This window comes from Astyanax mexicanus, chromosome 13 (genome assembly GCF_023375975.1).
Source record: "Astyanax mexicanus isolate ESR-SI-001 chromosome 13, AstMex3_surface, whole genome shotgun sequence".
Lineage (NCBI taxonomy): Eukaryota > Metazoa > Chordata > Actinopteri > Characiformes > Acestrorhamphidae > Astyanax > Astyanax mexicanus.
This window is the reverse complement of record NC_064420.1, coordinates 34888892-34914040: the sequence shown is the minus strand read 5'-3', so window position 1 is coordinate 34914040 and position 25149 is coordinate 34888892. Positions and strand designations below refer to the sequence as shown.

Genomic DNA, 25149 nt, shown 5'->3' with positions numbered 1-25149 from the left:
ATGCTAACCGTTTAGAATCTCTTTCTATACTTGTCTATAGACACATATTTCTGTTTCAGTAACTAATGTGTCCAACAGGTTCAGTTAAAAATTGATCAAGGCCTCGACTTGTAAAAGCCACACAAAAGCGCTGGTAGAGTAGATAAGACAGAAGTGCTGCTTGAGTTTTTCAACACCTCAGTGTCACTGAGTGCACAGTGAGCACTGATGAAGAACAAGAGGATTGAAGACGACCACAAACTGTGCTGCAACAGATGAGCTGCTGTCTCTGCCTTTACGTCTACATTGTGGACCAGCTAAGTAAGAAGTGTCTTGTTAAGAGTGGACAGTGGAGTGTTTTTAAAAACTCCAGCAGCACTGCTGTGTCTGATCCACTTGAATTGGCACAACACACACTAACACCACAAACATACCAATCATTGACACAGTAGTGCTGAGAATAATGACCCGCCATTCAAATAATAGCTGCTCTATGGGGTCCTGACCATTGAAGATCAGGGTGAAAGGAGAATGATGATTAGAGGATTCAAGTAACAAAGTACACATACTTTATCTTACTTAAATACAAAACTTAACTCAAATATTTGTAAGATGACTTTTTACTTCTATTCCTTACATTTTTACATAATTATATATATGTACTTTATACTTCTTACATTTTACAAATAGCATTGTACTCCTATTTTCTTTCAGCTTGTTTTTATTCCGGATTGTCATAGCTAAATAAAAAAAATAGTAGTGCGGGCTATGCTTTTGTTGTTAATGTCATTTCCCCCCCTCTTACATTACTTTTACTTTTATACCTTAAGTAGTTTTGAAACCAGTACACTTTTACCTGAATAAAAAGCTTGAGTTTATACAGCTATGGAAAAAAAAGTTGAACTGCTTCAATTTTTGCACCTGGAGTGGCATGAAGGTATCCAAAAGCAGTGTGTAAGATTGGTGGAGGAGAACATGTCAAGATGCATGAAAACTGTGATTAAAAACCAGGGTTATTCCACCAAATATTAATTTCTGAACTTATTTAAACGCATCATTTCTAATTTTCTGCAAATAAATGCTCTAAATGACTTTATTTGAAAATTTGGGAGGAATGTCCGTAGTTTATAGAATAAAACAACAATGTTCATTTTACCTATATACCTATAAACAGCTAAATCAGAGAAACTAAAGTGGTCTTTTTTTTTTTCCAGAGCTGCCCTTCAACTTCTACAGAAGTATTTTAAACCCTAGTTTTTATACTTCTACAAGAGTAATGAATGTAAATACTTTTGACATCTTTAATAATCTATATAATAATGTATATATAATGTATATAGATACGGACCACAGTCTGTCATTTTAAAATAACTTGATCTTATATGCTCAGTGGAGTTGAACATTATGTTATGATGGTCATAATGTTATGCTTAATCAGTGTAACTGAACAAAATGGTAGAAGGTGTTTGAGCTGGGGCGGCCTGTGAGCGGCGCTCTCAGCTCTCAGCTCCGCCGCTTCACCCCGCTGAGTCAGACAGGAATGGGGAAGTTGTGGAAATGCTGTAATGTCGCTACTGAAGCCGGTAAACTCGGCCGGATTTACTGATTAACTGAATATAATATACAGAGACCGGGGATATGACATTCCGCCAGTTTAAGAGAGAGGTGTGAGGGGAACTGCTGTGAGGTGGTATCATGTTTACATATGGCGATATGGGTGTTTTTACTGGCATAATTAGCTAGTTTACTAGCTAGCAGTGTGGCTAACTCCCCTGTGGTATAGTGTGACAGCAGCTAACTTGCTTAGCTAACTCATTTTAATTACCGAGTGACAAGTCGTTCGGTTGAGTCCTCCTTATTTAACAGTACTTATCTTACATTTATTAAATCAAACGTAATAATTTATTAAAACTATAAATTCTATAACCTGTGTATATCCTAATAGTTGGCTATCTTAAACCAGATTAGCCAGCTAGTTAGCTAGCTTGCTAAAACTGACCTGTGTATATCCTGACAGCTAACCTAGCTATCTTAAACTAGATTAGCCAGCAAGTTAGCTAGCTAACCTTCTAGCTAGTCAAATTTGGAGTTGTTGTAAGTAAATTAGTTTCGTTTGTAACGTTAGTTAATTCATAGTTAACGCTATTTAGCTTTGTTTATTATTATCATATTTGAGCAAGCTAATGTTTTTAAACACGTGTCAACCTTTAACCAAAATAAAAAAATCTTATTTCCACTGTAGCTTTTGTTTAATTTGTTCAAATTGACTTTAACGTTACTTCAGTCTTGCTAGTTCTAGCCAGCTAGCTAACACTATTTAGCATTGTTTAACATTTATCATATCTAAGCTAGCTACCTAGCTAATACTTGATACACTTATCTCCCATAAACCAAACGCTACGGTGGAAATAAGATTTATTTAATTTGGTTGCTTAGCTAACCTAGCTGCTTAGTTACCCTACCTCAGTCTCGCTAGTTAATTCCTAGCTAATTTTATTTAGCATTATTTAACATTATTCTAGCTAAATATCTAAGCTAATTCTAGCTATTTAAACACTGGATAAACTTGTCGTCAGTTTAACCAAAATCTAGAGTGAAAATACAATATTTACAAATTGGTTAACCACTAACTTGCTAGATTAGTTTAATAAGAAATAAGCTAAAAGTAATCACAAGCATGTCTGGCTCAGAAAATTCTTGTGAAATGCCCCAGTCCTCCAAAAATGGTTACCACACCAATAGTGGATGTGAAACAGACACTGGAACTGAGAGAGCTGGAGGTGTAGCATTATCAAATCTGCCGTCAGTCAAGAAGAAGAAAATAGTTATCCACTTCGATCTTAACAACACCATCCTGGTTTCTGATGCTGTTACAAAACAAGGCACAGTTGCTGCTCTTGAATATTATCTGTCCACTGTCACGTGGGGACGGATGGCAAAAGGTAAGGAAATAAACTTTTTTTTATTTATCTAGAATTAACTAATCACCCAACTGACTTTAGCAATGCTCTCAATAAAAAAAATCTTTACAACAGTAATCTACAGTCTAGTTCAGTGATTCTTCACATTTTCAATATAATCCTGATCCATTCAACTACAGCCTGCAGAAGTCATTGATTGGCTGGAAGCGCTGTGTTAGCAAATTGCATGAGCTGAAGGCACATTGTCCTGCACATTTTAGTGTGTTTACTGCTCCATAAGGATCATCTTGAGCTCCTGCAGGGGCCCTCCCACCTGCAGCTAGACAAGGCATTAGATGTAAGCTGTACCACTGGATCCTTCCCTCCTTGTTCCTAATGCTTCAGCATGTGGTTTTCCAGTCTACAAAAGTCTTTGATTGGCTGAGTGGGCTGTGTTAGGATGGTGCAGGAGCTAGCTTTTTAGGAGGAGGGCTGGAGCAGGGTCCTGAAGGCACCATGCCCTGCGCATTTTAGTAATTTCTCTGTTCTCAAAAACACCTGGTTTAACCAATTAGCTTATTAACAAGCACTGTCAGAGAGCTGAAGGGGTGTGTTGCAGCAGGAAATCACTAAATGTCATGTAATGATGCACAATGTGCTTAACTAAATCCAATTAAACAGTATATGTGTGCTCTCTGTAATTTTACCTCAATATTTGTTGATGTTGATCTGTGTTTTATAGCTACTGACAATACAAATACAAATGTATAATGTGTTTGGTTAAATAGGTGTCTTTAAAACTAAGACACACAAAATGTCTCTTACTCTAAATTGTTACTTTTGTATTTATGACTTTGTCATAATTTCCTTTACAGGAAGATGGGAGTGGATGTGCGAGACTCCAACACTTCTTCCACCCTGTGAAGGTGCTGTGACTTACTACTCTCACTTTGGTAGAGTACCGGGCTTTACCTCTGGGCCGGGCAAGCGTTTCCGAAAAGTCCTTGAGGAGCATCTTGAACTCTTGCAGTGGCCTTCCCACCTGCAGCCAGACAAGGAGCTCTCTATTAAAGGAGAAGATGGGAAGCTCTATCACTGGATCCTTCCATCCTTCTTCCAGCTGCTGCAGGACTTGGCTTCCCAGGGACTGGAATTTTCTATCGTGTTCCGCACATTCGGAACCGACCTGCCTCGCGTTTTGTTGGTTGTTCAGCGAGCCCTTGAGCAAGGGACCCATCCACTCTTCCCTGACCTGCCAGCTCTAAAGGTATTGTATTATACCTTTTGTATTATAATTTGGATAGTGGATACATTTATTTTCTTCATTATTTCCATTTAGTATATATTTGTTGTTTGTGTTCCAGCTGCTGATAATTTAAGGTTAGACATGTATATGACTAAAGATTGCGGTGGCTTGTTAATCTTTGACTATAATTGATATTTAAAAAGCTATATAATTATGATATAATCATTATGTAATTATACATTCTTTTTATCTGAATTGTCCCTCTCCTTTTAAACCAAATATCACTATTATCATTACACTCTCTGTATTCAAATTAGTAACTCTGTATGTCCAAAGGCATCCAAAGAATAAAACGTAACATTCTTCCCTTGTAGTTAAGTGTGAATGTAACAGCAGGCCGGATCAGGTGCAGCAATAAAGGTGCAGTTCTGACTTATGGAGAGGAGCGTTTGTCTGCACGAGACGGGGAGAGGAGCCTGTATCAGTTCATGAGTTCTTCACAGGGGCTGAGTGGCTTTCAGGACCATTTTGACTGGTGAGTAACCAGCCAAAAGTATTGAGAGACAGCCTTGTTGTAGTTGTTCCTTTTCTTAAGTGACAGTTAACAACAGTAAACAATCAAGTTTTCCTAAATCTCCCCTCAGTCAAGACAATTTTGAGTCACTGAAGCTACAAGGCTAATAATGCTGACATAGTGGTAGAAGCTTATACCTCAGGCTGATTTGGGGGAAGTTTCCCAGAGATGAATTAAGCCTAGTCAGCATTTTCAATGGAGATTTTAATAAATGGATTTTAATAAGAGTTAATAAATGGGGTCTAGAGCTCAATTTGTTCTGCATTAGCTTTGTAGCTATGTAAATGTAGACGTAAAAAGTATTGATTAGATGGCTTGATTTGGGTTAAAGGTAAAACTTGTTTTGGTTTTAGGGGAGTGGGGCAAAAATGTTAAACAGCCTGGTTCTCTTGTTAATACAAACATGTCATGAAAATCTCAGATCTTAGATTAGTTTTTCACTTGTTGATATATGAATCAAGCAGTTTTTCATATTGACAGTGAAAAAATTGCCAGTCATAATGAACTCTGTTCCCAATAGGTGGGCACAAAATACGTACTCCATTTTGGGAGGGAAACCACTGTGGATTGACCCCTTTGACTCTGCAGTTCAGCATATTTTTATCGATGACAACATCCGGCAAAACGATGAAGACACTATTGTACATCCTAAGGTGTGTAAAAAAAAAAAAAGACTGTCATTTTCTCCTTATAAACCTAAGCTTAAATCAGAGAGTCACCTGTGCTTGTATTCCTCTTATTTAGGTTTTTTTGGATCCAGAGGGTTCACAGACCCGCACGGCCTCCACTTCAGAACTGTATGATCTGTGTTTGGTACAAAATGACCTCTTCAGAGCCATTTCTGACCCCAGCTACTTCATCCAGCGCATACACATCTGCATGGAGAACTACGAAAGGAATCTTCAGCAGGGATTGAACTAGGTTTCACATGTCAATCTGTAGGATGATTGCCTGGGAAAAAAAGATAAAGAAGGAAACATGCTTGTGGTCATGTGATCACATCCATGATAAAATGACCAACTTTTTCATTACTCATGCATCCCGTTAACTTGAATATCTATATGAACCAAATATTGATTTCTGATTCTTTTTGGAGCATTTTTAACAGATAATCTTTGGATCTCTGGTCCCAGCAGCTCAGACTGGAGCTCTGTTGTGTGTACATCTGAAGTGGTATGAATAGCATTTAAGTAAAGTTTTACAAATGTGTTTAGCGCTATAATGCCAAATTGGGAATATGAGGATGGACAGGAGACTAGGTAAGGGCAAGACGAAGAAGAAGGATGGTTCCATAGTAATAATAAGTTATCTCTAATGTAGTAGTGCAAAATATCTCAATACTTGAACTCTTGATAAGCTAAAAAGTACATAGGGTGAGATTTAGCTTTTTTATATTTGATAAAAACAATAAGTATGTTGCTTTATTCAGCAGTTTATCTACCGCCATATATTTAGTACTGATGTTACTGTGATATCATTCAAACCAGCCCAAGTTTGTTCATTTTGGAAGGATGAAGTTTATTTGAGACTCCCAGATGTGCAGACAGTACAAGAGAACAGGCAGGAACATCCATTCTGCAGGATTTAATACTTGAAATTAATTATTATTATTATCCCCTTCTTACATTATCAAGCTGAGGTCTGATTTTTTAAGTTCAGTGTAACCAAATCAAAGCTTGTTAGTGAGGCTTGTCATGTGAACATAGCCTAATTTGCCCCTGCAGTGATGCTGTCTATTCAAGACAGCTGAATACAACAATCATTTTAATAACTGAATCATCTGTTGAATTGCACATCAAGTAGCTTTAGTAGTGTGAAAGTACTGACATTACTTTTAGTAGTGCACACTCTTAGTAGATAAAACGTGGGCAGCTTTTAAACAGGAGGAATGTTTCTGCAGAGAAGTGTCTCAATATCAGTGTTCTCAGGGTTTGAGTTAACATTGAGTAGTATTAAGCATTTTTGTAGGATTATCAAATTCTATTTTACATGTTAGGATCCTTTGTGGATCATACTTGAATTTCTACTTATTTTACATTGGAAGTGAGTTTTTTTTTAACTCTTTAGAATGTATTTTTCATTGTGCTTTACATGCCAAAAGAAAGTGCTGTGAGGTCTGGAAATGAAAGAGTAATGTTTATCAGATTCTGATCTACATTTAGCACTGAATAGAAATTTAGGCCACAAAGTTATATTTTTGTTAATGAAATATAGCTGCAGTATTTTCCTAATATACTGTTAGATTGAGTTGCTGAATTAATGAAAACTAAATGCACTGCATTGTTTACACAAATCAAACTCCCCATTTTCTACTGTGTTTAATTTTAAGATGTATTTATATTTAAGCAGAAAAATTATGCTTTGGAAAACGGTTAAATTTTTTCACTTTAGAATAATTAAAGCTGCACCATGAAAATGAAGTGTAAATTGTTTTACTACTGATAACTGACACTGTGGTGCAGCTGACACTGGGTATTTATTTTAATTTTGAATATATATATTTAATTATATGTTTGAGGCTTTTTTAGCATGTTTTTGTTTGTGTCTTTGCAACTAAAATAAATCCTCAAAAGTTGTGTGTGTCTGCTTACAGCTGTATGTCATCAGATGGCAATAAGAAATGTTAGAATGTTAGAAATGCTTTGACTTTTATTAAAAGTTAGAGAAATTTGTAGGAAAGAATTGCTTTTTGTATTTATAATCCAGCTACATCATATTTTATAGCACTAGTACTGTGATCAGTGGTCATTAAACACATCCAAATTTCTCATTTAAATAACATTTCAAACAATATTAGACAGTACAGTGCAACATGTATATTTTGGGCAAAAAATAACTAGTGTCTTTTTTACAGATTAAGTTTTGAAATAGTGTCACGGGTGACAAACTAAATTTATAAAAGTGACTTCAATTTAAGGTTGTTTTGGGGGTAAGGGATGTGTATTTCACGTGTTTCCTTGTCCTGCTCACCGTGCTTAAAAGCGCACGAGATGCGTAATTACGCACCAAATGCGTAAAAGCTCACGAGATGCGTAATTACGCACCAAATGCGTAAAAGCGCAAGAGATGCGTAATTACGCACAAAATACGTAAAAGTGCACTAGATGCGTTATTAGGCACAAAATACGTAAAAGTGCACTAGATGCGTAATTACGCACTGGGCAAGTAAAGGCTTACTATGTTTCATGGCTTATATCGCCATTGTTGTGTTTTAAATGTTTCACACAAAGACTATTTTACAGTCATGGACCCCCCATTTACCAAACAAGATTGTTTTAATGTGATTTCGGACTATCTATGGAATTCAAGAGGGCTGGGTAAGTGTGTTATATCAGACACCTTATCATCGGATCAGACGGTAATAAAATTGCATCACAGTTGCATTCTCCATTATTTGGTTTGATATAAATAACTTAACACTAATCTCTGTTATGGATTTCTCAGGGCATCTGCTAACTCTTTTAAATTACTCTCTTCATTTTTTCTAACAGGCTGATTTGGCTTTAGTAACAGCAATCTAGTCTAATTTGTTGTAATAGTTGTTTCCTTTTTCCCCCTTTTTTGCTTTTTTCTAGTGGTTTTAGCTTTTTTTAGGGTGTAGGGCTCAGGGAAGGACCGGTCTTTAGTGGAGCGTGCCCAGGGGAGGGTCTTCCTGTTGCCTGGTAACGACTGTACACTTTAGGAGCGGTAAGCTGAACGTTATTCTAGTTAACTGCAGTAAATAAAACGCCAATCAGAAAACAGAAGAATAACGAATAAAATAAAATTGGACATAATGTCTGCTGGCAAAAAGTAGTTCATATTACCCCAGAGTGAGTATTTTATCGGGCTACTGTTAATTAGTAAACTAGGTAGGTTAGCTAACCTCAAGTTAAGTTGCTTCTCCCTAAAACCTTAATTTATATAAACCTAAAACTATGTCATTAACTGACGAGGACGAGCTGTTACACGGCGAATCTGACGAAGAGGGGCAGAAGGAGGAAGAGGCTCAAGAGGAAGAAGCTACTGAACGGGATCAGGTAACCGCGTAACACAATGATGGTGTTTAATCATTTATCCCGGGACACTTAAAATTGCATTATTTTATAAATTTATGCCAAATATATTGTCTAAAAAGATTGACAAACATGCAACAGAATGCCTAAACTAAGTGGATTAACCTTAAAACAGGTAGCTAGCACCCAATGCAAAAATGACCATCATGACTAATTCATCCTAATCTAAACCCTATCTCAAGATCTGTCAGACACTGGAAAATATTCTCCTTTTCCTGAATTCCTGTTGATGAGAATCTGTTCTTTAGCAGACACTAGACATGTCTCTATATAGTACTGTTAGTACATGCCAATGACATCAATACAATAGAAACAGATTAACCAAAGGTATCTTAAACAGAATACAGGTTCTGCAAGCTTAATCAAACACACAGACTATAGACCGCTACATGATCAGACATGTTCTTTTAGCCCTGTCATTCTTCATCAGCTTCTCTCACATCCTGGCTTTTATATAGTAGTAACATACTCTTATTTTTAAACTCCTCCATGCTTGATGAGATTGTTTCAAAATACTGATAAGAGATAAGAAAGAAAATAGCATAAAGAGCTGTCAATAATGTTATTTTAATCCTATCACCCTTTTACTATCTGTGAGTTTTCTGAAATACTTGTCTCGTCACTTTAAACTAAAGTCAGATAACAAACAGATAGGAACAGGGTAAAACTAATATCTGTATCAGCTATTGCAGATAGGTGTCTCACTAGTGTCTGTACATCTCACTTTTTAGTGTTTAAAATTCTTCTTTGTATTTGTTGTATGTGTTCTAAGAAATGCTGTTGAGAATCTGGGCCTCTGAGTCCAATACATAGGTAGTTGATTAATATGAAATCAACTTTAGCATTGATTTATTGGTTCACTTCCGCAGCAGGAGTGGAAAACCTGGATAGCTTCTCTGGTCTATCCTTAGGGGAAGCCTCCAGTAACATGTGTAGCACCTAGGCAAGTACATGAATTAATTTAGCTTTTCTTTGTTTTTCTGGTTTCCTTTTTCCAGATTGAGTCCTGTCCTCTGACACAGGACATGATGGCCCAGAGCCTGTCTTTGCTGTGCCGCACTGGAAACGGACTGGCCCATGCATTTGTCAAAGCTGACCTAAAAGAAAGGTAGTCTTTTTGAGGAATAACTGAGCATAAATTGAACAGAACGTGAGATGAATACTTTTTTAGAAAAATGAAGAATGAGTGTTTTTTTATTTCTGTCTTAACCAAGGAGTCTAACGGATATTGCCTTGCTGAGCTCCTTTGTCCATCTGCGTTTCTTGGACATCTCCTCCAATTTCCTCACAGACTTTTCTCCACTGGCTGCCTTAACACAGCTGCTTTGGCTAAAGGCCGATGGCAATCAACTTCCAGGGTTCAGAGATCAGCCGCTGGGTCAGCTCGCATACCTGCAGTGGCTTAGCTTAGCAGCCAATCGTCTGGGTGATACAGAGGGGCTCGGTGGGCCTGCTCTGGAAAGCCTTAATCTTACTGGTTAGTGCCATCTTTAGACAATTCATTGTTGATTTTGTTTTGAAGTTCATTGAGCAACACTTACAATGAGCTATATTTTATCACTAATTGAGCAATATTCACAATGCTTCGGTTTTTCAGGTAATGGCATTCAGAGGGTGTCTGGCCTTGAATATCACAGGCTGACCAATCTGGTGACACTGGAGCTGAGAGGGAACAGTTTAGAAACTACAGATGGCATTTACCTCCCCAACTTGCGTAATCTTTACTTGGTATCTTGGCATTTTTTGGTTTGTGGTGGATTAAAAAGCAATAACAAGATGAAACATTACACATTACACAATTCTTACTCTGATTGTCTAGGCCCAGAACAAAATTAAACAGTTGGAAGGTTTGGAGAAACTGGAGCGCCTAACAACTCTTCACCTCAGAGGCAACCAGCTAGAAACACTAGATGGTCTGAGTCCAAGTATGAAATCTCTGCAATATCTCAATATCAGGTACATAATTAGATAATAAAATGTCTCAGACATTCTTTCCCTAAAAGCACCAAATTCTGAATCAAGTACACATTGTATACATTTTATCTGGTTAGTTTTGGAGTCTCAAGCACAATGGTACTCATGCATGACGCATATTAACACAAAAGGATTCTGGCACAACATTGGTTATTTTTCTTCTTATGTTGTTTAATTGGTGACGGTAGCCTTACTCAACTTCCTGTAATTGGTTCAAAAGCCCAAACCATCTAGAAAAGTGTTCACACTGCAAATGAACAAAAATATGGTTCAGATGATTCGGACCAAGAAAAACTTAGTATTTTTATTATCTCAGCATTCACAATGTTCTGTGTTCTGAGAATCAGTAATATTTTGACTTTTTTGGTTCAGACCTTGTGATTTTTTAGTTTGGGCATCACAAAAATGTCAGGTGTGCAACAAGCCACAAAATTTGGTTTAACCAAAACAGGTTGTCTCTGTCAAGATTTATTTGAATTTGCACTTTTTCAGATGCTTTTAACTTTTGGACCTATTACAGGAACTTAAAGCTATCATTTACCGATTAATCAGTAAAATTAGTCCATTTACTAAACTGCAGTGTGAAACCAAATCTAACCATACCAAAAGTATACAATGTAACAAATGGTCCTTTGTTTGAAACACCTTTACTCAAAAAGTAAGTTCCCCAAATGCTTGTATTCCCTCTCTCACACAATATTTCTCTTTTTCTACCAAGGGACAACTTGATAGCATCCCGAAAGGCACTGCAAAGCCTGCTGGGTGTTGCACAAACCCTACAGGCCATCGTGTTGACAGGCAACCCTTTTTCAGACATGGAAGACTACCGTCTCTTAGTGCTCACATATCTCCCACTTCTTGAAAGGCTTGACAAGGAACATTTCTCCTCTGAGGAGAGGATGGAGGCTCAGGAGAGAATTAGGGTATGTGGACACTGCCACGCATTCATCTACTTTGTAGCTATTGTACATTGATACATGTGCAATCACACACACAGAGCTTGTCTGGTGCCTGTAGAGAAATACTTCAAATAGAATAGGACTTAATGGAGCATATAAACTTGAACTTATTGACACCATGCTTAAACCCAGACATGGGCTGGAGGAGTGTATAGGACCCCAGAATTGATCTATAGAGCAGTGGTCTGTGTTCTCTGTTATGATGGTGCTCCATCCAATACTTTCTGGATGATCTAGGAGGCTGGAAATGAGGTTGTTTGCTGATCATCTAACATCCCGCCCTGACTGATGCTTCTGAATGCAATCAAATAATCACAACAATGCTTCAAATATATTACAACGTCTTGCCTAAAAAGTATTGAAAGTTACATTAAACTTAGATAAACTTCTTTTGTTACCCTTAATTTAGGTAGAAACAATATCAATACTTTTGTCTATAAAGTGTATATGAAGAAGCTGCTGCAGTATCTCCATCATAAAACATAATGTCATTAATAATAAATGTCATTCCTTTCAGGAATTTGAAGAGTCCACAGAACAAGAGGACCAGTAAATATGACCGTATGGAAAATACAACATTTTTTTTCTGCAGTTCTGTTGGAGAAATCACTGGTCATAAAGTGCATAAACAAACTGTGCATCCTTCACATTAAGTGTGACAGGTTGGCATGTAATATTTGGTATTCAGCGACATCAACACTGTGCCTTAAATCATTCATCAAATTATTTTCCATTAAACTTTTGAATTAACTTTTGTATCTTGTTGACTTCAAAACCACACTAATTCCATGTTATGTTACATCTGTTTTGAAAATGCATAAAATGTATTATTACCTTTTAAATGTTTACGTGTGTTATCTAATTGTATACGTATGAATCTGAGGATCAGTGAGACTTCCATCTTAATGGTACTACAGCTTCCTTTCATGACTAAAAGGGGGAAGTAAGAGTGGTGAAATAAAACCAGGGTTACATCACAAACTAAACACTTCATCTACAGATTTATATCTTTAAAAATAAGAGTGATCTGATGTAAAATAATAAAATGGAGGTGCTAGAAACTATCCATGCAAAGTATAAGTATTTAATACCTCTAAAGGTGCCTACCCTTAAATGGAAATGATTATAAATGCATTGATGAGTACTAAGTTTTATTTTCAAAAAGCTATTAAGGGGACTCATGCATAACTTCTAAAATTACAATAGTGTATACCCATTAGTTAATTCATTCATGCATTTATTTTTATGCACTGCAACAGTAAAATATTTTGCAATTTTCTAAGTACACTGTTACTTAAAAAAAACATATAAACATATATAATACTAAATGTAGCCCAACATTTGTGTTTTAGACATTATGATTTCTGGTTCCCATTAAATGAATTTCTGAAAAATCTGTGGAATTTCCCTTATGAGACAACTATGTGGAAGTTCTGCAAAAATATTTATTTTCAGTGACACTCATTCAAATACTAATTAAAACACTAATATTAACCCATTCAGACCTGAATTACCTAGAATGAAAAAAAAAATTTAAGAATGTTGTTTTCTGTCTGTAATGCACAGAAAATACTCGAATATTCTACTATAAAATCTATATTGTAAATAAATCCAATTAAATAAAATATTTATTAGTTTATTTTCATTGCATTAGAAGCCTGTGTTTAATATTTCATATTTCATATTGACCTTTTTATTTTATAAACCCTCCCGAAAGAAAAAACATGCTTATAAATTGTTCTAAATCACATTAAATTTGTACAACTTAGCTGTTTCTTTGCTGATACTTTATGGCTCTAGTACTACTGTTTTTTACAGTGCACTGAGGGGGGTCAAGTTACTGTTTCATTGGTTTATAATCTTGTCTTTCATGGTCTATTCTGATGGACAACAGCTCTCAAGTAATTTTCTGTGCAACAAAACATTTAAAAAGAAAGAAAATACATGATGTCCACTGTAATGGATGCAGAATCTAAAAGGGTTCATACTCTCAACCTGTTAGATAACACCGCTATTTTAAATTATAAAAAGCATTTGCAAGTTGGCCGTCTAAATATCCTCAGGGGATCTGTGCGTATCGTCTGGAAATCACACACCCCGCTGCTTTTCTACTGTGTAAGAATGAGAGAGCAGAATTTGCCACTTCCTTGTTGAGTCACGGAGATTGCAGTCGCTTTTAAAGTGACAGGCAAGTCTGAAATACAATGAGATCCTTTATTCACCTTTAGAGGTATTTTACAGGTTATTTCTATTATGTCGCAACAACACACACACATAGCTACAAACAATGGCCGACTAAATTTTTTCCAGTGTAGTAAAAAATCTAATGCCTATATAATATAGGGATTTTTCACCTTGCAAGGCAACAGTGTTAGCTAGCTAATAAACTGTCTGTCGTGTCAGATATCACTGTTAACATTTCCCTTGCACTTAAGATTAGTTTCCTTATTATTACCATCTTTATGACTGAGATTCCCACTAGCTAAATCCGCGACTGTGCTGCTTTATGACGGCCTGACTGCATCTATTTGGCAACCCTAGACCCGTACCCAGAACTGCTGATCTAGAATCGGTTTTTGAGTAAAAAACTGTACAAAATACAAAAGAATCTGATCTGAGATCAGCAGTCCAACCCTGTCCTGATATCTTGCTATGATCGCCTGGTCCAATGAGAACGGTCCGTGGGCGGAGCCCGTGTCCAGCCCCCGTTTAAAGTGGCTGCGCACCCACGTTGCCTGGCCCCCTGTCACTGTCTCGCTGTGGGACGACACACCAAGCCCTGCAAAATCTCCCAAACCACCCTCATCTCTCACACACAAACTCCCAGTTATTACAGACTCCCTCCAAGAACCGCCTGTGAATATGGACAGCTACCACAAACCCGACGAGAAGACTCTTCAGGGCCTGAAAGACATCGCAAACAAGCTGAGGATTAACTCCATCAAGGCAACATGCGCCTCCAATTCTGGGTGAGTTTAGTAGTTAGCCAATGAGCTAAAAAAAAAATGCAGGGTTTTATTTAGCTATAATATATATGTACATCAAGTTATAATTTAACTAGTTAATTATATAACAGTTGCACGAACCGACTTTTGTGTTGCATAAAGTTTCGCACGTGGTACTTAAATTGTGGATTCTGGTGAGCCTGGTAGCAGAAGTGGCAAATCCAGGTCCAGAGAGGACAGTTTAGACTCCGTTCCAGGATTTTGCTGCAGCTGATTGGATGGTTGAGCTTGCAGCGGAACCATTCGGGCAGTTTGAACAAAATCCTGGAGTGGATTTATATTATATGGACTTGGATTTGCCACCTCTGTTTAGCTAGCTTAGTTAGACTAGTTAGCTGATAGCATTGACGTCCGAGACTTTAAAGGTGGACAATCCAGGTCTAGAAAGTAGAAATCCATATTACACAGCTACAAGCCTGTCAGATTTAAATATTCTACTGCATTGTCCCACATTTCATACTAAAATGTAGATTTATTGCATTATTTATTTCATACAAACTTTTTTAGTACTTACAACACTGGTGCTCATTCTCTTTGGTGTGCTTGTTTTCGAGATTGATTAATGTGCTATTTTCCTATATATTGAAATTACTTTAAAACCAATACAACATTAAATAGAATAGCCTCTCAGGCAGTTGGATGGATTTTGAACTTTTTTAGACCTGGATTACCCACCCACCTCCTATCTGTCATTCATTCAGTGCAGAAGTTTCTAACTAGTAAGCTTAGTAAGGGTGTAACGATTAGTTATTTAACTAGTTAGGTTAATTATGTGCACTTCTGACCTTCTAATTAAAGTGTAATTTAATTGCTTAATACGAACCATTAGCCAGTTGTACCCGTAACCCAGCATGGCCTTCCTCCATGTGGTGAAGAGAAAATTGGCTTACCGCTAAACTTAGCTATAGCCATAGGTTAGCTAGCTAGCTACCATGCTAGTTTAGCTGGCATGTCTGGCTGTGCTGGTCGAAATAAACAGTAAAAATAATACTAAAATATTTGTTACATTTTCAAGCTCGTATATGGACAGTTCATAAACATATTGCCTGCTTTCTCCGACGGATAGTCGAGTTAGCTAACGTTAGGTATTTCATTAGCTTGCAAAAGTGCTAGCCCGGTGTTGCGCAGCCTTCACTAGCTAAATATTATCACGTGCAGGTGTTTGAGGGGGTCTCGTGGACCACGTTATACACATATTAGGCGAAACAGCGCACGTGGGCAGTCCTGTAATTTTGAAATTGAACGTTAGTTTGCTCATTAAAGTAGCGAGCAGTATACATAAAGTTACAGAAGTTATAAAGGCCCCCCTCTTCATAAAATAAATCAAGCAGATATTCTTATTCCTCTGCCAGTTCTCAAGATAAAGTGATTCACATCTTGTCAGGATTAGATCCTTGCTCTATAACTTTGTTTTGTGAGGGAATAAATTGTGTACAAAGCAGAGCTTTCATGTTAGGAGGGCCTGCTTATGAAACCTTTTTTAAAAGTTTACAGGATTTTTTGTTAGGAGAGAAATTTAAAAGAAGATAGAAGAAATTTAAACCACCAAAAGCTTTAAATACAGCTCTTGGAAAAATAGAGACCACTTAAGGTTTTGAATCAGTTGATAATATTGTAATTTAGAGCATTTATTTGCAGAAAATGAGAAATGGCTGAAATAACAAAAAAGATGCTGTATTCATAACGTTTTAAGAGTTCAGAATTATTTTTTTAAAGCATTCAGTCTGAAGATAGATTAATGATGCTTCACTCTCTAAAGGATTCTTTTAAAGATTAAATGTGGTAAAACATTGAGTTTATGTGGAGTCTTTCTAAATAAAAATAATATTGTATGTTTTCTGGGGTTTTAGACTCTAAACATGTAGTACTATATATATATATATATATATATATATATATATATATATATATATATATATATATATATATATATATATATATATATATATATATATATATATATATATATATATATATCTCTCATTTGTTCTAAGTGTGTAGATTTCTTTTTTTGAAACCTGGTGGTATTTCCTCACAGAAATATGGTAAGTTCTGGCCTATTGTAATCATACCTAGACTCATGGTCTACAATGGCATTGCTTCACTCTTTTTGTTTCCTCATACTTTTTATTGTTGTGGGCAGTGACTTTTTTTTTTTTTTTTTTTTTTTTTTCCTTGTCTGAGCAAAGTAAGTGTACTGTAATAAGAGTCTTTACGCTTCCTTCAAGCTGAAATGAAGGGGGGGGGGGGGGAAGAAGCTTGACCTAGATGACTGAACTGATTTCATGTAGTATATCTCATGCTCACACAGATCCTAATAATGCTTACTTTATTTGTCTTTTGCATTTCAGCGTAATAAAGGTCTGTAGAACACAAGTGGTAATTCTTTAATGAAGTGCTGTTTGGTAAATTTGGTTTATGTTGCCAAATAACACGAAAATGCATGTTTGAGAGTGGGTACTTGGGCAATAACCCGTTTTTTGGATGTGTTCTCACTGAAAGAATTGCATGGTTGGTTTCCAAACTGCTCTGACCTTAGAAATCTTGTGGCTTCCTTTAGCCTCTTTTGCAACGGGCAAACAAATGGTTGTTCAACATCACCGAATGTTCTGAAAGCAGACTTCTACATTGAGCTAATTAAAAGGCGTGTGTGTGTGTGTGTTTTATTGCTAATATGCAATTTTTGATTGACAAAATAATGTAATATTTGATTGTGTTGTTGAAATGGCCAATTGATTAAGTCCTATGTGCACTTTGTCTCTAACTGCATTACTGCAATGTCTAGGCCTTGATTTATAACTAAAATGTACTACTTAGCTGTTTGTGTATTGTGCATTTAATTTGTTCTATCATGCAAATGCACCACTGCCTCAAGCAGTAATCCATAATTTTATAGGCCGATTTTGTACATTTAACAGAAATGACCCCTTGTCACACAAAGTATATTAGTATGTCATTTGCTAGTATGTTCACTGGTATACTAACCACTCATCTAAAGTACAGGAGGCCAGTGCAGTCTCCCTCTTTTGCCATACTGCTTTGTCATGTCCTAATCAATACACTGATGTTACAGTATGTTGAAATTACATATTAGGATGATGACCTGCATGTGCGTTTGGTGTCTTTAGCGCAATGACTGTGTTTGTGCTGATGGTTAATGGTTAATTGGCACAGTGCTGACTGTAGTGTTCTCCCCTGTGCAGGCACCCCTCCTCCTGCTGCAGTGCTGCCGAGCTCATGTCTGTGCTGTTCTTCCACACTATGCGTTACAAAGCTAAAGACCCCCGCAATGCCTGCAATGACCGCTTTGTCATGTCAAAGGTAAGCATCAGACAGTGTACTTACTCTGCCTTGTTGGAATTCTACCCCTTCTAGCCCACTTATGGTATTAGCCATGGTATCTACTGTGTTCATGTTTACCTGCTCCAGAGATTGCTCTTCTATTGGCAGCATTCTGTCCAAGCTTTTGGAAGCGGTGTCCACAAACATATGGACATGTAGTGCACATTCATAAAATATACCATCTATATTCCTTGTATGTAATGTAAATTCTCCATGTTTTAACCTCTCTATCTCAAGGGTCATGCTGCTCCCATCCTCTATGCAGCCTGGGCTGAGGCTGGTTATGTGAAGGAGGCTGACCTGCTTAACCTGCGCAAGCTTGACTGTGAGCTTGAGGGTCATCCTACTCCTGTGAGTAATAAAGAGAATTCACAGATTTCTGAAGGGTTTTCGGTCATGCATTGTTTTATTTTGAATGCTGTATGAAGTCTTTTCTTTGCCTAATGTTCTGTGGTTTGTTTCAAGAAATTGGCGTTTGTGGATGTGGCCACAGGATCTCTGGGACAGGGTCTGGGAGCTGCGTGTGGAATGGCCTACACAGGAAAGCATTTTGACAAGTCCAGGTACAGCAGCTGAAGCACTAGAAATGACAGTTACTTTGGGTGTTTGGGCCTTTTTTACTGACAGTATAATGTAGTGGATTTGTAGTGTGACCCTCTCATCCACTGTTTAGCTACCGTGTGTACTGTCTGCTGGGAGATGGTGAATGCTCAGAGGGAGCTGTGTGGGAAGCTATGGCATTTGCTTCCCACTATGGCCTGGACAACCTGGTGGCCATCTTGGATGTGAACCGTCTGGGTCAGAGTGAGGCTGCCCCACTGAAACATGACACAACTGCGTTCCAGGAGAGCTGCAAGGCTTTCGGGTGAGAGTCTTCCCTCTTCTGCTTACCAGTTCCCTTTCTGTGGTTTGTTACTTCCTCGTCTTGATTGAAATCTGACAAGGTTTAAAAAAAAATGCACAGCAGCACTAGTGCTGAAACCTCTTCTGTTATGAACATATTTAGTAATCTTAAAATAATACAATGCAATTTGTATTTTGCTTTATCAGCTGGAACACCTACGTGGTTGATGGCCATGATGTGGAGGAGCTGTGTAAGGCTCTTTGGCATGCAGAGCGTTTCAAAGGGAAGCCCACTGCCATTGTTGCCAAAACCTTCAAGGGAAAAGGCCTCAAAGGTGAGGCAATGCGTCTGTGTGTAAATCTTTCTCAAACCATTTGAAACTATGTAACGGCTTAATCTAATAGCTTGTGCTTCTGCCTTTAGGCATTGAGGATCAGGAGAACTGGCATGGGAAGCCCGTCCCTAAGGACCGTGTGGATGCTCTGCTTGCTGATCTCCAGGCTCAGATTCAAGCCCCTAATAAACAGATCCAGGCTGAGCTGCCCAATGAGGATGCAGCTCCCGTTGATAACACTCCCATCCAGCTGCCCACTGCTCCAGAATACAAGCTTGGAGACAAGGTGATAATGACTGACTATGGTATATGTAATCAGAATCCAACAATATGCAGGAATAATTACCTTTTCATTATCTACAGCTCTGGAAAAAACGAGACCACTTTAATAAATTATATTCTTTGATTTTATCTAATTGAAAACCTCTGGAATGTAATCAAGAGGAAGATGGATGATCACAAGCCATCAAACCAAGCTGAACCGCTTGAATATTTGCGCCAAGAGTGGCATAAAGTTATCCAAAAGCAGTGTGTAAGACTGGTGGAGGAGAACATGCCAAGATGCACGAAAACCATGATTAAAAAACAGGGTAATTCCACCAAATATTGATTTAATGAATATGAACTAGTTTTCTTTGCATTATTTGAGGTTTAAAAGCTCAGGAGAAATGTTGGCAGTGGTTTATAGAATAAAACCACAATTTTACTCAAACATACACCTTTAAATGGCAAAATCAGAGAAACTGATTTAGAAACTGAAGTGGTATCTTATTTTTTGCAGAGCTGTGTATTTGTATTAAAACTGGTCTTTGCTGTTCTTTTTTGCACAGATTTCTACTAGAAAGGCCTATGGTGTGGCCCTAAAGAGGATGGGTGATTCCAGCAAGCGTGTTGTGGCTCTGGATGGAGACACCAAAAACTCTACCTTCTCTGAGATCTTCAAGAAAGCCCACCCTGAACGTTACATCGAGTGCTTCATCGCTGAGCAGAACATGGTATGCAAGCTTGCTCTTGAACACCCATGTTAAAAAAAGATTTGGTGCACGTCCTCATTTAGCAGAGAAGTTCATGGTAGGTGAATCAGAAATGGTGATTGCGGGACACTGTTATGAGCTAAGGGTGGAGTGATGTGATGTGATGTGTACACAAGCTCCTGACCTCACCCTTCTGAACTGTAATCAGTTGCGACTTTAGTAAGCCAGTAAGTGAACTGTAAGATTATGGTTATCACTGTAGTGCTTGCTCAATAGGGCATGACTTCAAACAACAACTCATCTGGCTGATAAATCAATTCCATTCAGTCAGTGCCAATCATCTGCAGTAATATGTAGCCGTCTGTTTGCAGGAAAATTTGAAATTACAGGATTTAGAATGTATTTTGTAAAAATATACAGTGATTTATTATTTACCTATTTATTCTACTCTCTTTTTTTTTTTTTTAAATAGGTGAGTGTGGCGATTGGCTGTGCTACTCGTGACCGCACAGTTGCGTTTGCCAGCACGTTTGCTGCCTTCTTTTCTCGTGCCTATGACCAGATCCGAATGGCTGCCATTTCCCAATCTAACGTCAACCTTGTAGGCTCCCACTGTGGCGTTTCTATCGGTAAGACGTTATTTTTTTTTTTAATCTCAATATCTAAATGTATTTGCATGAATTTTCCTCTCTTCTCTCTCCAGCTTTAAGAGAAGCCTTTTTGCTGATTTGTGGAAATGTTTGTTTTCCTCAGGTGAAGACGGTCCATCTCAGATGGCCTTGGAGGACCTTGCAATGTTCCGTGCTATCCCAACATGCACAGTGTTCTACCCCAGTGATGGTGTGTCCACTGAAAGAGCTGTGGAGTTGGCAGCCAATACAAAGGTGTGTACACCACATATATTGCTGATACCGTATTTTTCGGACTATAAGGCGCACTTAAAAACTTTTAATTTTCACAAAAATTGACAGTGCGTCTTATAATACGGTGCGCCTTTTGTATGGATTTTACTCGTCAGGTTGTAAGGAGCAGTAAACACACACTCCGTGCAGCGTTATACAGAGTTTCAGTGCTATACAGAGTCCAGAGCCGTGCAGCTCCGAGGCTGGAGCAGCAATAGCATTAGCTAGCTTATTCACTGTTCAGAGATCAGTATTATCTAAATTTTACCCGTCAGGTGTAAGGAGCAGTAAACACACACTCCGTGCAGAGCCGTGCCGCTCCGAGGCTGGAGCAGCAATAGCATTAGCTAGATGCTAACCGCTTAGCTAGCTAGCTTTTTCACTGTTCAGAGATCAGTATTTTCTAAATTTAGTACTTTTAATACTGCTGGAGCAGTATTATTAGAGTTAGATGCTAATCGCTAAGCGTTCACCGTTCAGAGGTGAGTTATCGGCCTGTAAGTCTGTGCTGCTTTGCCTGGCTAGCATTAGCTAGATGCTAAGCGCTAACTCTCTCAGAGGTGAGTTTTATCAGCCTGTAATCTGCTTGTTTACCGTGTTAAAACAAGCTACGGGGGACGAATCGCTAGCTAATATCTCACTGTCTTACCAGAACACGCAGGATTACTCAGTGTAACGCTGTCGTTTAAGTTTGGGTTAACTTTACTAGTTTAGGTGACTAGCTAGCGTGCTAGCGGATAGCTATGCTAACGCTGGTGCAGCAAGCCTTAGTGGACATCTGGAAATCTAAGCTTACTGTAAATAAACTGAAGCACGTTACTCACCCAAATAAACAGTTTTCAGGAGAGGAATCTGTGTAGATTAATATCCAGCACTCGTTTGACTTTGAAAGAGCTAGATTTGTATACTGAGACGCTCCACTGGCAAGAGACCACCCCCGGTGGGGGAAGGGAAACATGGCGCCACCCCTGTTCACTTTGATATAGGCACCCTTTCTAGTGTCACTTAACGCGCCTTATAATGCGATGCGCCCTATGTATGGAAAAATAGCAGAAAATAGGCGTTCTTTGATAGTGCGTCTTATAATACGGTGCGCCTTATAGTCCGAAAAATACGGTAAGCTGATTTATTTAATAGTGCTGGGCGATATGGGAAAAATCATACATCACAATATGGATTTTTTTTTATCACGATAACGGTATATATCATGATTTACCACATTTAAGTATGTTTTCAGTTATTCTTCAAAAAATGTGACTAAATATCATTGCTTACTTTTTTCCTACTTTATTTCAAAGGGACATTTAAAGCAAACTTTCACAAATGAGAATTACTACCTTTTAGTGCAGCCAATACATTTCATCGTAACCTACTTTTATATATCTGCATGAATAATTGATAAAATTTCAGTGAAAACGATAGGGTCGAAACTTGTCATATCGCACAGCACTCGTATTATAGAAATATAGAAAGGCTTTTTTTTTTTCGTAAAATGTTAAGAAGTTGCCTTTGGGCCTTGAAGTTAATTGCACCCTTTTTTTTTTTCTTTTTTTTTTTTTTAGGGCATCTGTTTCATCCGGACCAGCCGGCCAGACACAGCTGTTCTCTACGAGGCGGGAGAGAAATTTGAAATCGGCAAGGCCAGGGTGAGTCAACAAACCACACTCTTGCTGGATTTTGCATTGATCTCTTCAGACATTTGCAGCAAAAAAAGGAATTGCTCTGACAGTGTGAAATTTACTTTCAATACTGTAAGCACAATTGCACACATGCACCACCACTGGGATTGGAAATGTGCATGCTTGCAAAAAAAAAAAAAAAAAGAAAAAGCTTCAGTGTTTGTTCCATTTCTGTCCTGTAGGTGGTGCGTCAGTCTGACAGTGATAAGGTGACTGTGATTGGAGCTGGAGTTACCCTGCATGAGGCCCTTGCTGCACATGACCAGCTGGCCAAAGAAGGTTTGGGCACCCTTTGTTGACTTTGTTGAAAAATATATGCACTTGCACAAGCATTTCCATGTGTAACAGTGTGCAGTCCTATTCAGAAAACCCACTATATACTCACCTTGGTGTCTTTCTGTTTGTAGGTGTGAACATCCGTGTGATAGATCCATTCACCATTAAGCCCCTGGATGCGGAAACTATTGTGGCCAGTGCTCATGCCACTGGAGGCAGAGTGATCACAGTGGAGGATCACTACAAAGAGGGTAAACGGCTCTATGGTGCAGCTGAATGAAAACATCCTTTCAGGATCAGAATATTGCAGACTCAGTGTGTTGTGTTAGGAGTGTATGGGTGTAATTTTTCTTCATCTGTATTACTGATTAGGCCTAAAAGAAGTCAGTTGGCATAAAATCAGTTGGCAATCTTTAAAAAACAGCTCCCTCTGTACTGAAGTTTATACATTTTCATTTTCTGGAAGGAAAACACTTTACTCATTAAATTGTAACTTAATTGTTTTTTTTATTGACTTTAATTTTATTGCACAAAGGCAGTTCTGGTGGTCTACATTTTTATTTATTTATTTATTTACTCAAGCATAACAACTTGACAACTCCTTTGTTAAAATGATTAGCAGGGAATCTTAGTTAAATAATATAAGTATTCTTCGCACTATAAGGCGCACAATCCAATAAAAGTCTATTTTTATATATAAGGCACATTTTTTATTTATTTTAATTATATATATATATATATATATATATATATATATATATATATATATATATATATATATATATATATATATATATATATATATAGCAGTTCCATTTAGAAAGACTAGCCTTTTATGGACCTCTCTCTCTTTTTGTAGCAGCTGAAGCATCAACATGTTCAGTGTGTGAATACAATTAATGTGTAATGCAGTTCTCCTGTATATTATTTAATTGTCTATTTGTTCAGCTAGAACGGTCACCACACTAAACCTGAACTAGATATGCGTCTAAAGAGCAAAAAATGGAAACGAATAAGAATATCTTTTTTTTTATTATTTTTTTTATTTTATAAATAATATCTCTGAGACTGATCATGATTTGCTGCTCTGCACAGGTGGTCTGGGAGAGGCTGTGCTGGCAGCGGTTGGGGAGGAGCCAGGCATTATTGTCCAGCGTCTGGCCGTCGACCGGGTGCCCCAGAGCGGCAAACCCCAGGAGCTACTGGACCTATTTGGCATCAGTGCCAAGTGTATCGTCGCTGCTGTCAGACGCACCTTCGCCAACTGAATCTGAATCCCTCTTCTAAAACCTCACTGTCCTTCTGCTTCCTCCTGAACTAGCACTAAACCCCTAGAGCCCAGCTGCTTCTGAAGACCCTCCCCTGTTTGGCACATCCTAATCTGAAATCTTATAGATTGTCATCCCCACTTCTCTAAAGTCTTCATATTTCACGTAACTTTCTCCTGTAAGAGTTTATATGCAGCACCTTCTTCAAAAAAGGAGTGTCCAGGTTGTTGCACATTTTTGGTTGAATAGATCATGACGAGCATTTCAGTTATTATATCTGTGCTCTTAAGCTTTACTTCATCGGCATTCCAGGCATTGCATTCCTCCAGCATCTTGCCTCAGCTGCTACAACAATCACTTCATTGTTGTACGTATCCGCTGGTCATTTGTCTGTCCAGTACGAGTACTTAAATTGTTAAATGTGTTCACAGTTCTTGAAATAATTCCTAAATGATGGTGCTTAAGAGAGAGGGTGATGGAGAGAGGCCTGTAGTGTCAGCCATTGCATTGCTTATGTGTAAGCTACTGAGTTATGCTGGAGTTGCATTGGTTGCAGCTGATGTTGTAACCCGATTGGATGTTCCAGTGTCTGTGTGTGTCATGTTACTGAAGTATTCAGTCATTGTGTGTAGACCTGTCTCTGGTTTACACTGCCTTCAATATACTGTAATAAACTAAACTGTTCACACAATCTGTCCGTTTACATTTATCTGAGCATATGGCAGTTATCAACAGTTGCTAGCACAGCCTGCAAATTTGGGTGAATCTTATGAGCATGCGATGCCTCAAGGGGGCACTACAGCACAAGGCACAGTGTTGGGAGGTGTGTTGAAGCAGG

General features: G+C 38.0%; 3 protein-coding genes across 4 annotated transcripts; all 3 read left to right on the top strand.

The window, feature by feature from the left end:
* The first annotated feature begins 1478 nt into the window (after positions 1 to 1478).
* Positions 1479 to 7274, top strand: si:dkey-32e6.3 (uncharacterized). Its single transcript, XM_007249866.4, has 5 exons — positions 1479 to 2921; positions 3755 to 4146; positions 4500 to 4660; positions 5220 to 5352; positions 5444 to 7274. Exons 1-5 carry the CDS (start codon positions 2657 to 2659, stop codon positions 5618 to 5620), a joined length of 1128 nt encoding a protein of 375 aa, XP_007249928.2. The 5' UTR covers positions 1479 to 2656; the 3' UTR covers positions 5621 to 7274.
* A 610-nt stretch (positions 7275 to 7884) lies between these two features.
* lrrc23 (leucine rich repeat containing 23) lies at positions 7885 to 12437 on the top strand. 2 transcript variants are annotated; one of them, XM_022677416.2, is made up of 8 exons: positions 7885 to 8016; positions 8275 to 8718; positions 9753 to 9862; positions 9969 to 10231; positions 10352 to 10482; positions 10574 to 10710; positions 11447 to 11651; positions 12205 to 12437. In XM_022677416.2, the coding sequence occupies exons 2-8, from the start codon at positions 8617 to 8619 to the stop codon at positions 12238 to 12240; spliced, it is 984 nt and encodes a 327-aa protein (XP_022533137.1). In that variant the 5' UTR covers positions 7885 to 8016; positions 8275 to 8616; the 3' UTR covers positions 12241 to 12437. The 2 variants fall into 2 exon arrangements, with proteins under 2 accessions (XP_022533137.1, XP_007249926.1); XM_007249864.4 differs by lacking the exon at positions 7885 to 8016 and having other exon boundaries at positions 8274 to 8718.
* Positions 12438 to 14399: 1962 nt separating this feature from the next.
* tktb (transketolase b) lies at positions 14400 to 25002 on the top strand. Its single transcript, XM_007249863.4, has 14 exons — positions 14400 to 14656; positions 17896 to 18013; positions 18272 to 18385; positions 18500 to 18597; positions 18708 to 18899; positions 19085 to 19212; positions 19302 to 19498; positions 20043 to 20207; positions 20659 to 20815; positions 20940 to 21070; positions 22651 to 22734; positions 22950 to 23046; positions 23175 to 23294; positions 24139 to 25002. Exons 1-14 carry the CDS (start codon positions 14550 to 14552, stop codon positions 24309 to 24311), a joined length of 1881 nt encoding a protein of 626 aa, XP_007249925.2. The 5' UTR covers positions 14400 to 14549; the 3' UTR covers positions 24312 to 25002.
* The last annotated feature ends 147 nt before the right edge of the window (positions 25003 to 25149 follow it).

Excerpts from the sequence above, each read along its gene's own strand:
- si:dkey-32e6.3 (XM_007249866.4), top strand. The coding sequence starts at position 2,657 with ATGTCTGGCTCAGAAAATTCTTGTGAAATGCCCCAGTCCTCCAAAAAT. Across the intron at positions 2,922-3,754 it reads GTGGGGACGGATGGCAAAAG|GAAGATGGGAGTGGATGTGC; the intron begins GTAAGGAAATAA and ends TTTCCTTTACAG. Across the intron at positions 4,661-5,219 it reads TTTCAGGACCATTTTGACTG|GTGGGCACAAAATACGTACT; the intron begins GTGAGTAACCAG and ends TGTTCCCAATAG.
- lrrc23 (XM_022677416.2), top strand. The coding sequence starts at position 8,617 with ATGTCATTAACTGACGAGGACGAGCTGTTACACGGCGAATCTGACGAA. Across the intron at positions 8,719-9,752 it reads AAGCTACTGAACGGGATCAG|ATTGAGTCCTGTCCTCTGAC; the intron begins GTAACCGCGTAA and ends TCCTTTTTCCAG. Across the intron at positions 10,711-11,446 it reads CTGCAATATCTCAATATCAG|GGACAACTTGATAGCATCCC; the intron begins GTACATAATTAG and ends TTTTCTACCAAG.
- tktb (XM_007249863.4), top strand. The coding sequence starts at position 14,550 with ATGGACAGCTACCACAAACCCGACGAGAAGACTCTTCAGGGCCTGAAA. Across the intron at positions 18,386-18,499 it reads TTGAGGGTCATCCTACTCCT|AAATTGGCGTTTGTGGATGT; the intron begins GTGAGTAATAAA and ends GTTTGTTTCAAG. Across the intron at positions 23,047-23,174 it reads TGACCAGCTGGCCAAAGAAG|GTGTGAACATCCGTGTGATA; the intron begins GTTTGGGCACCC and ends TTCTGTTTGTAG.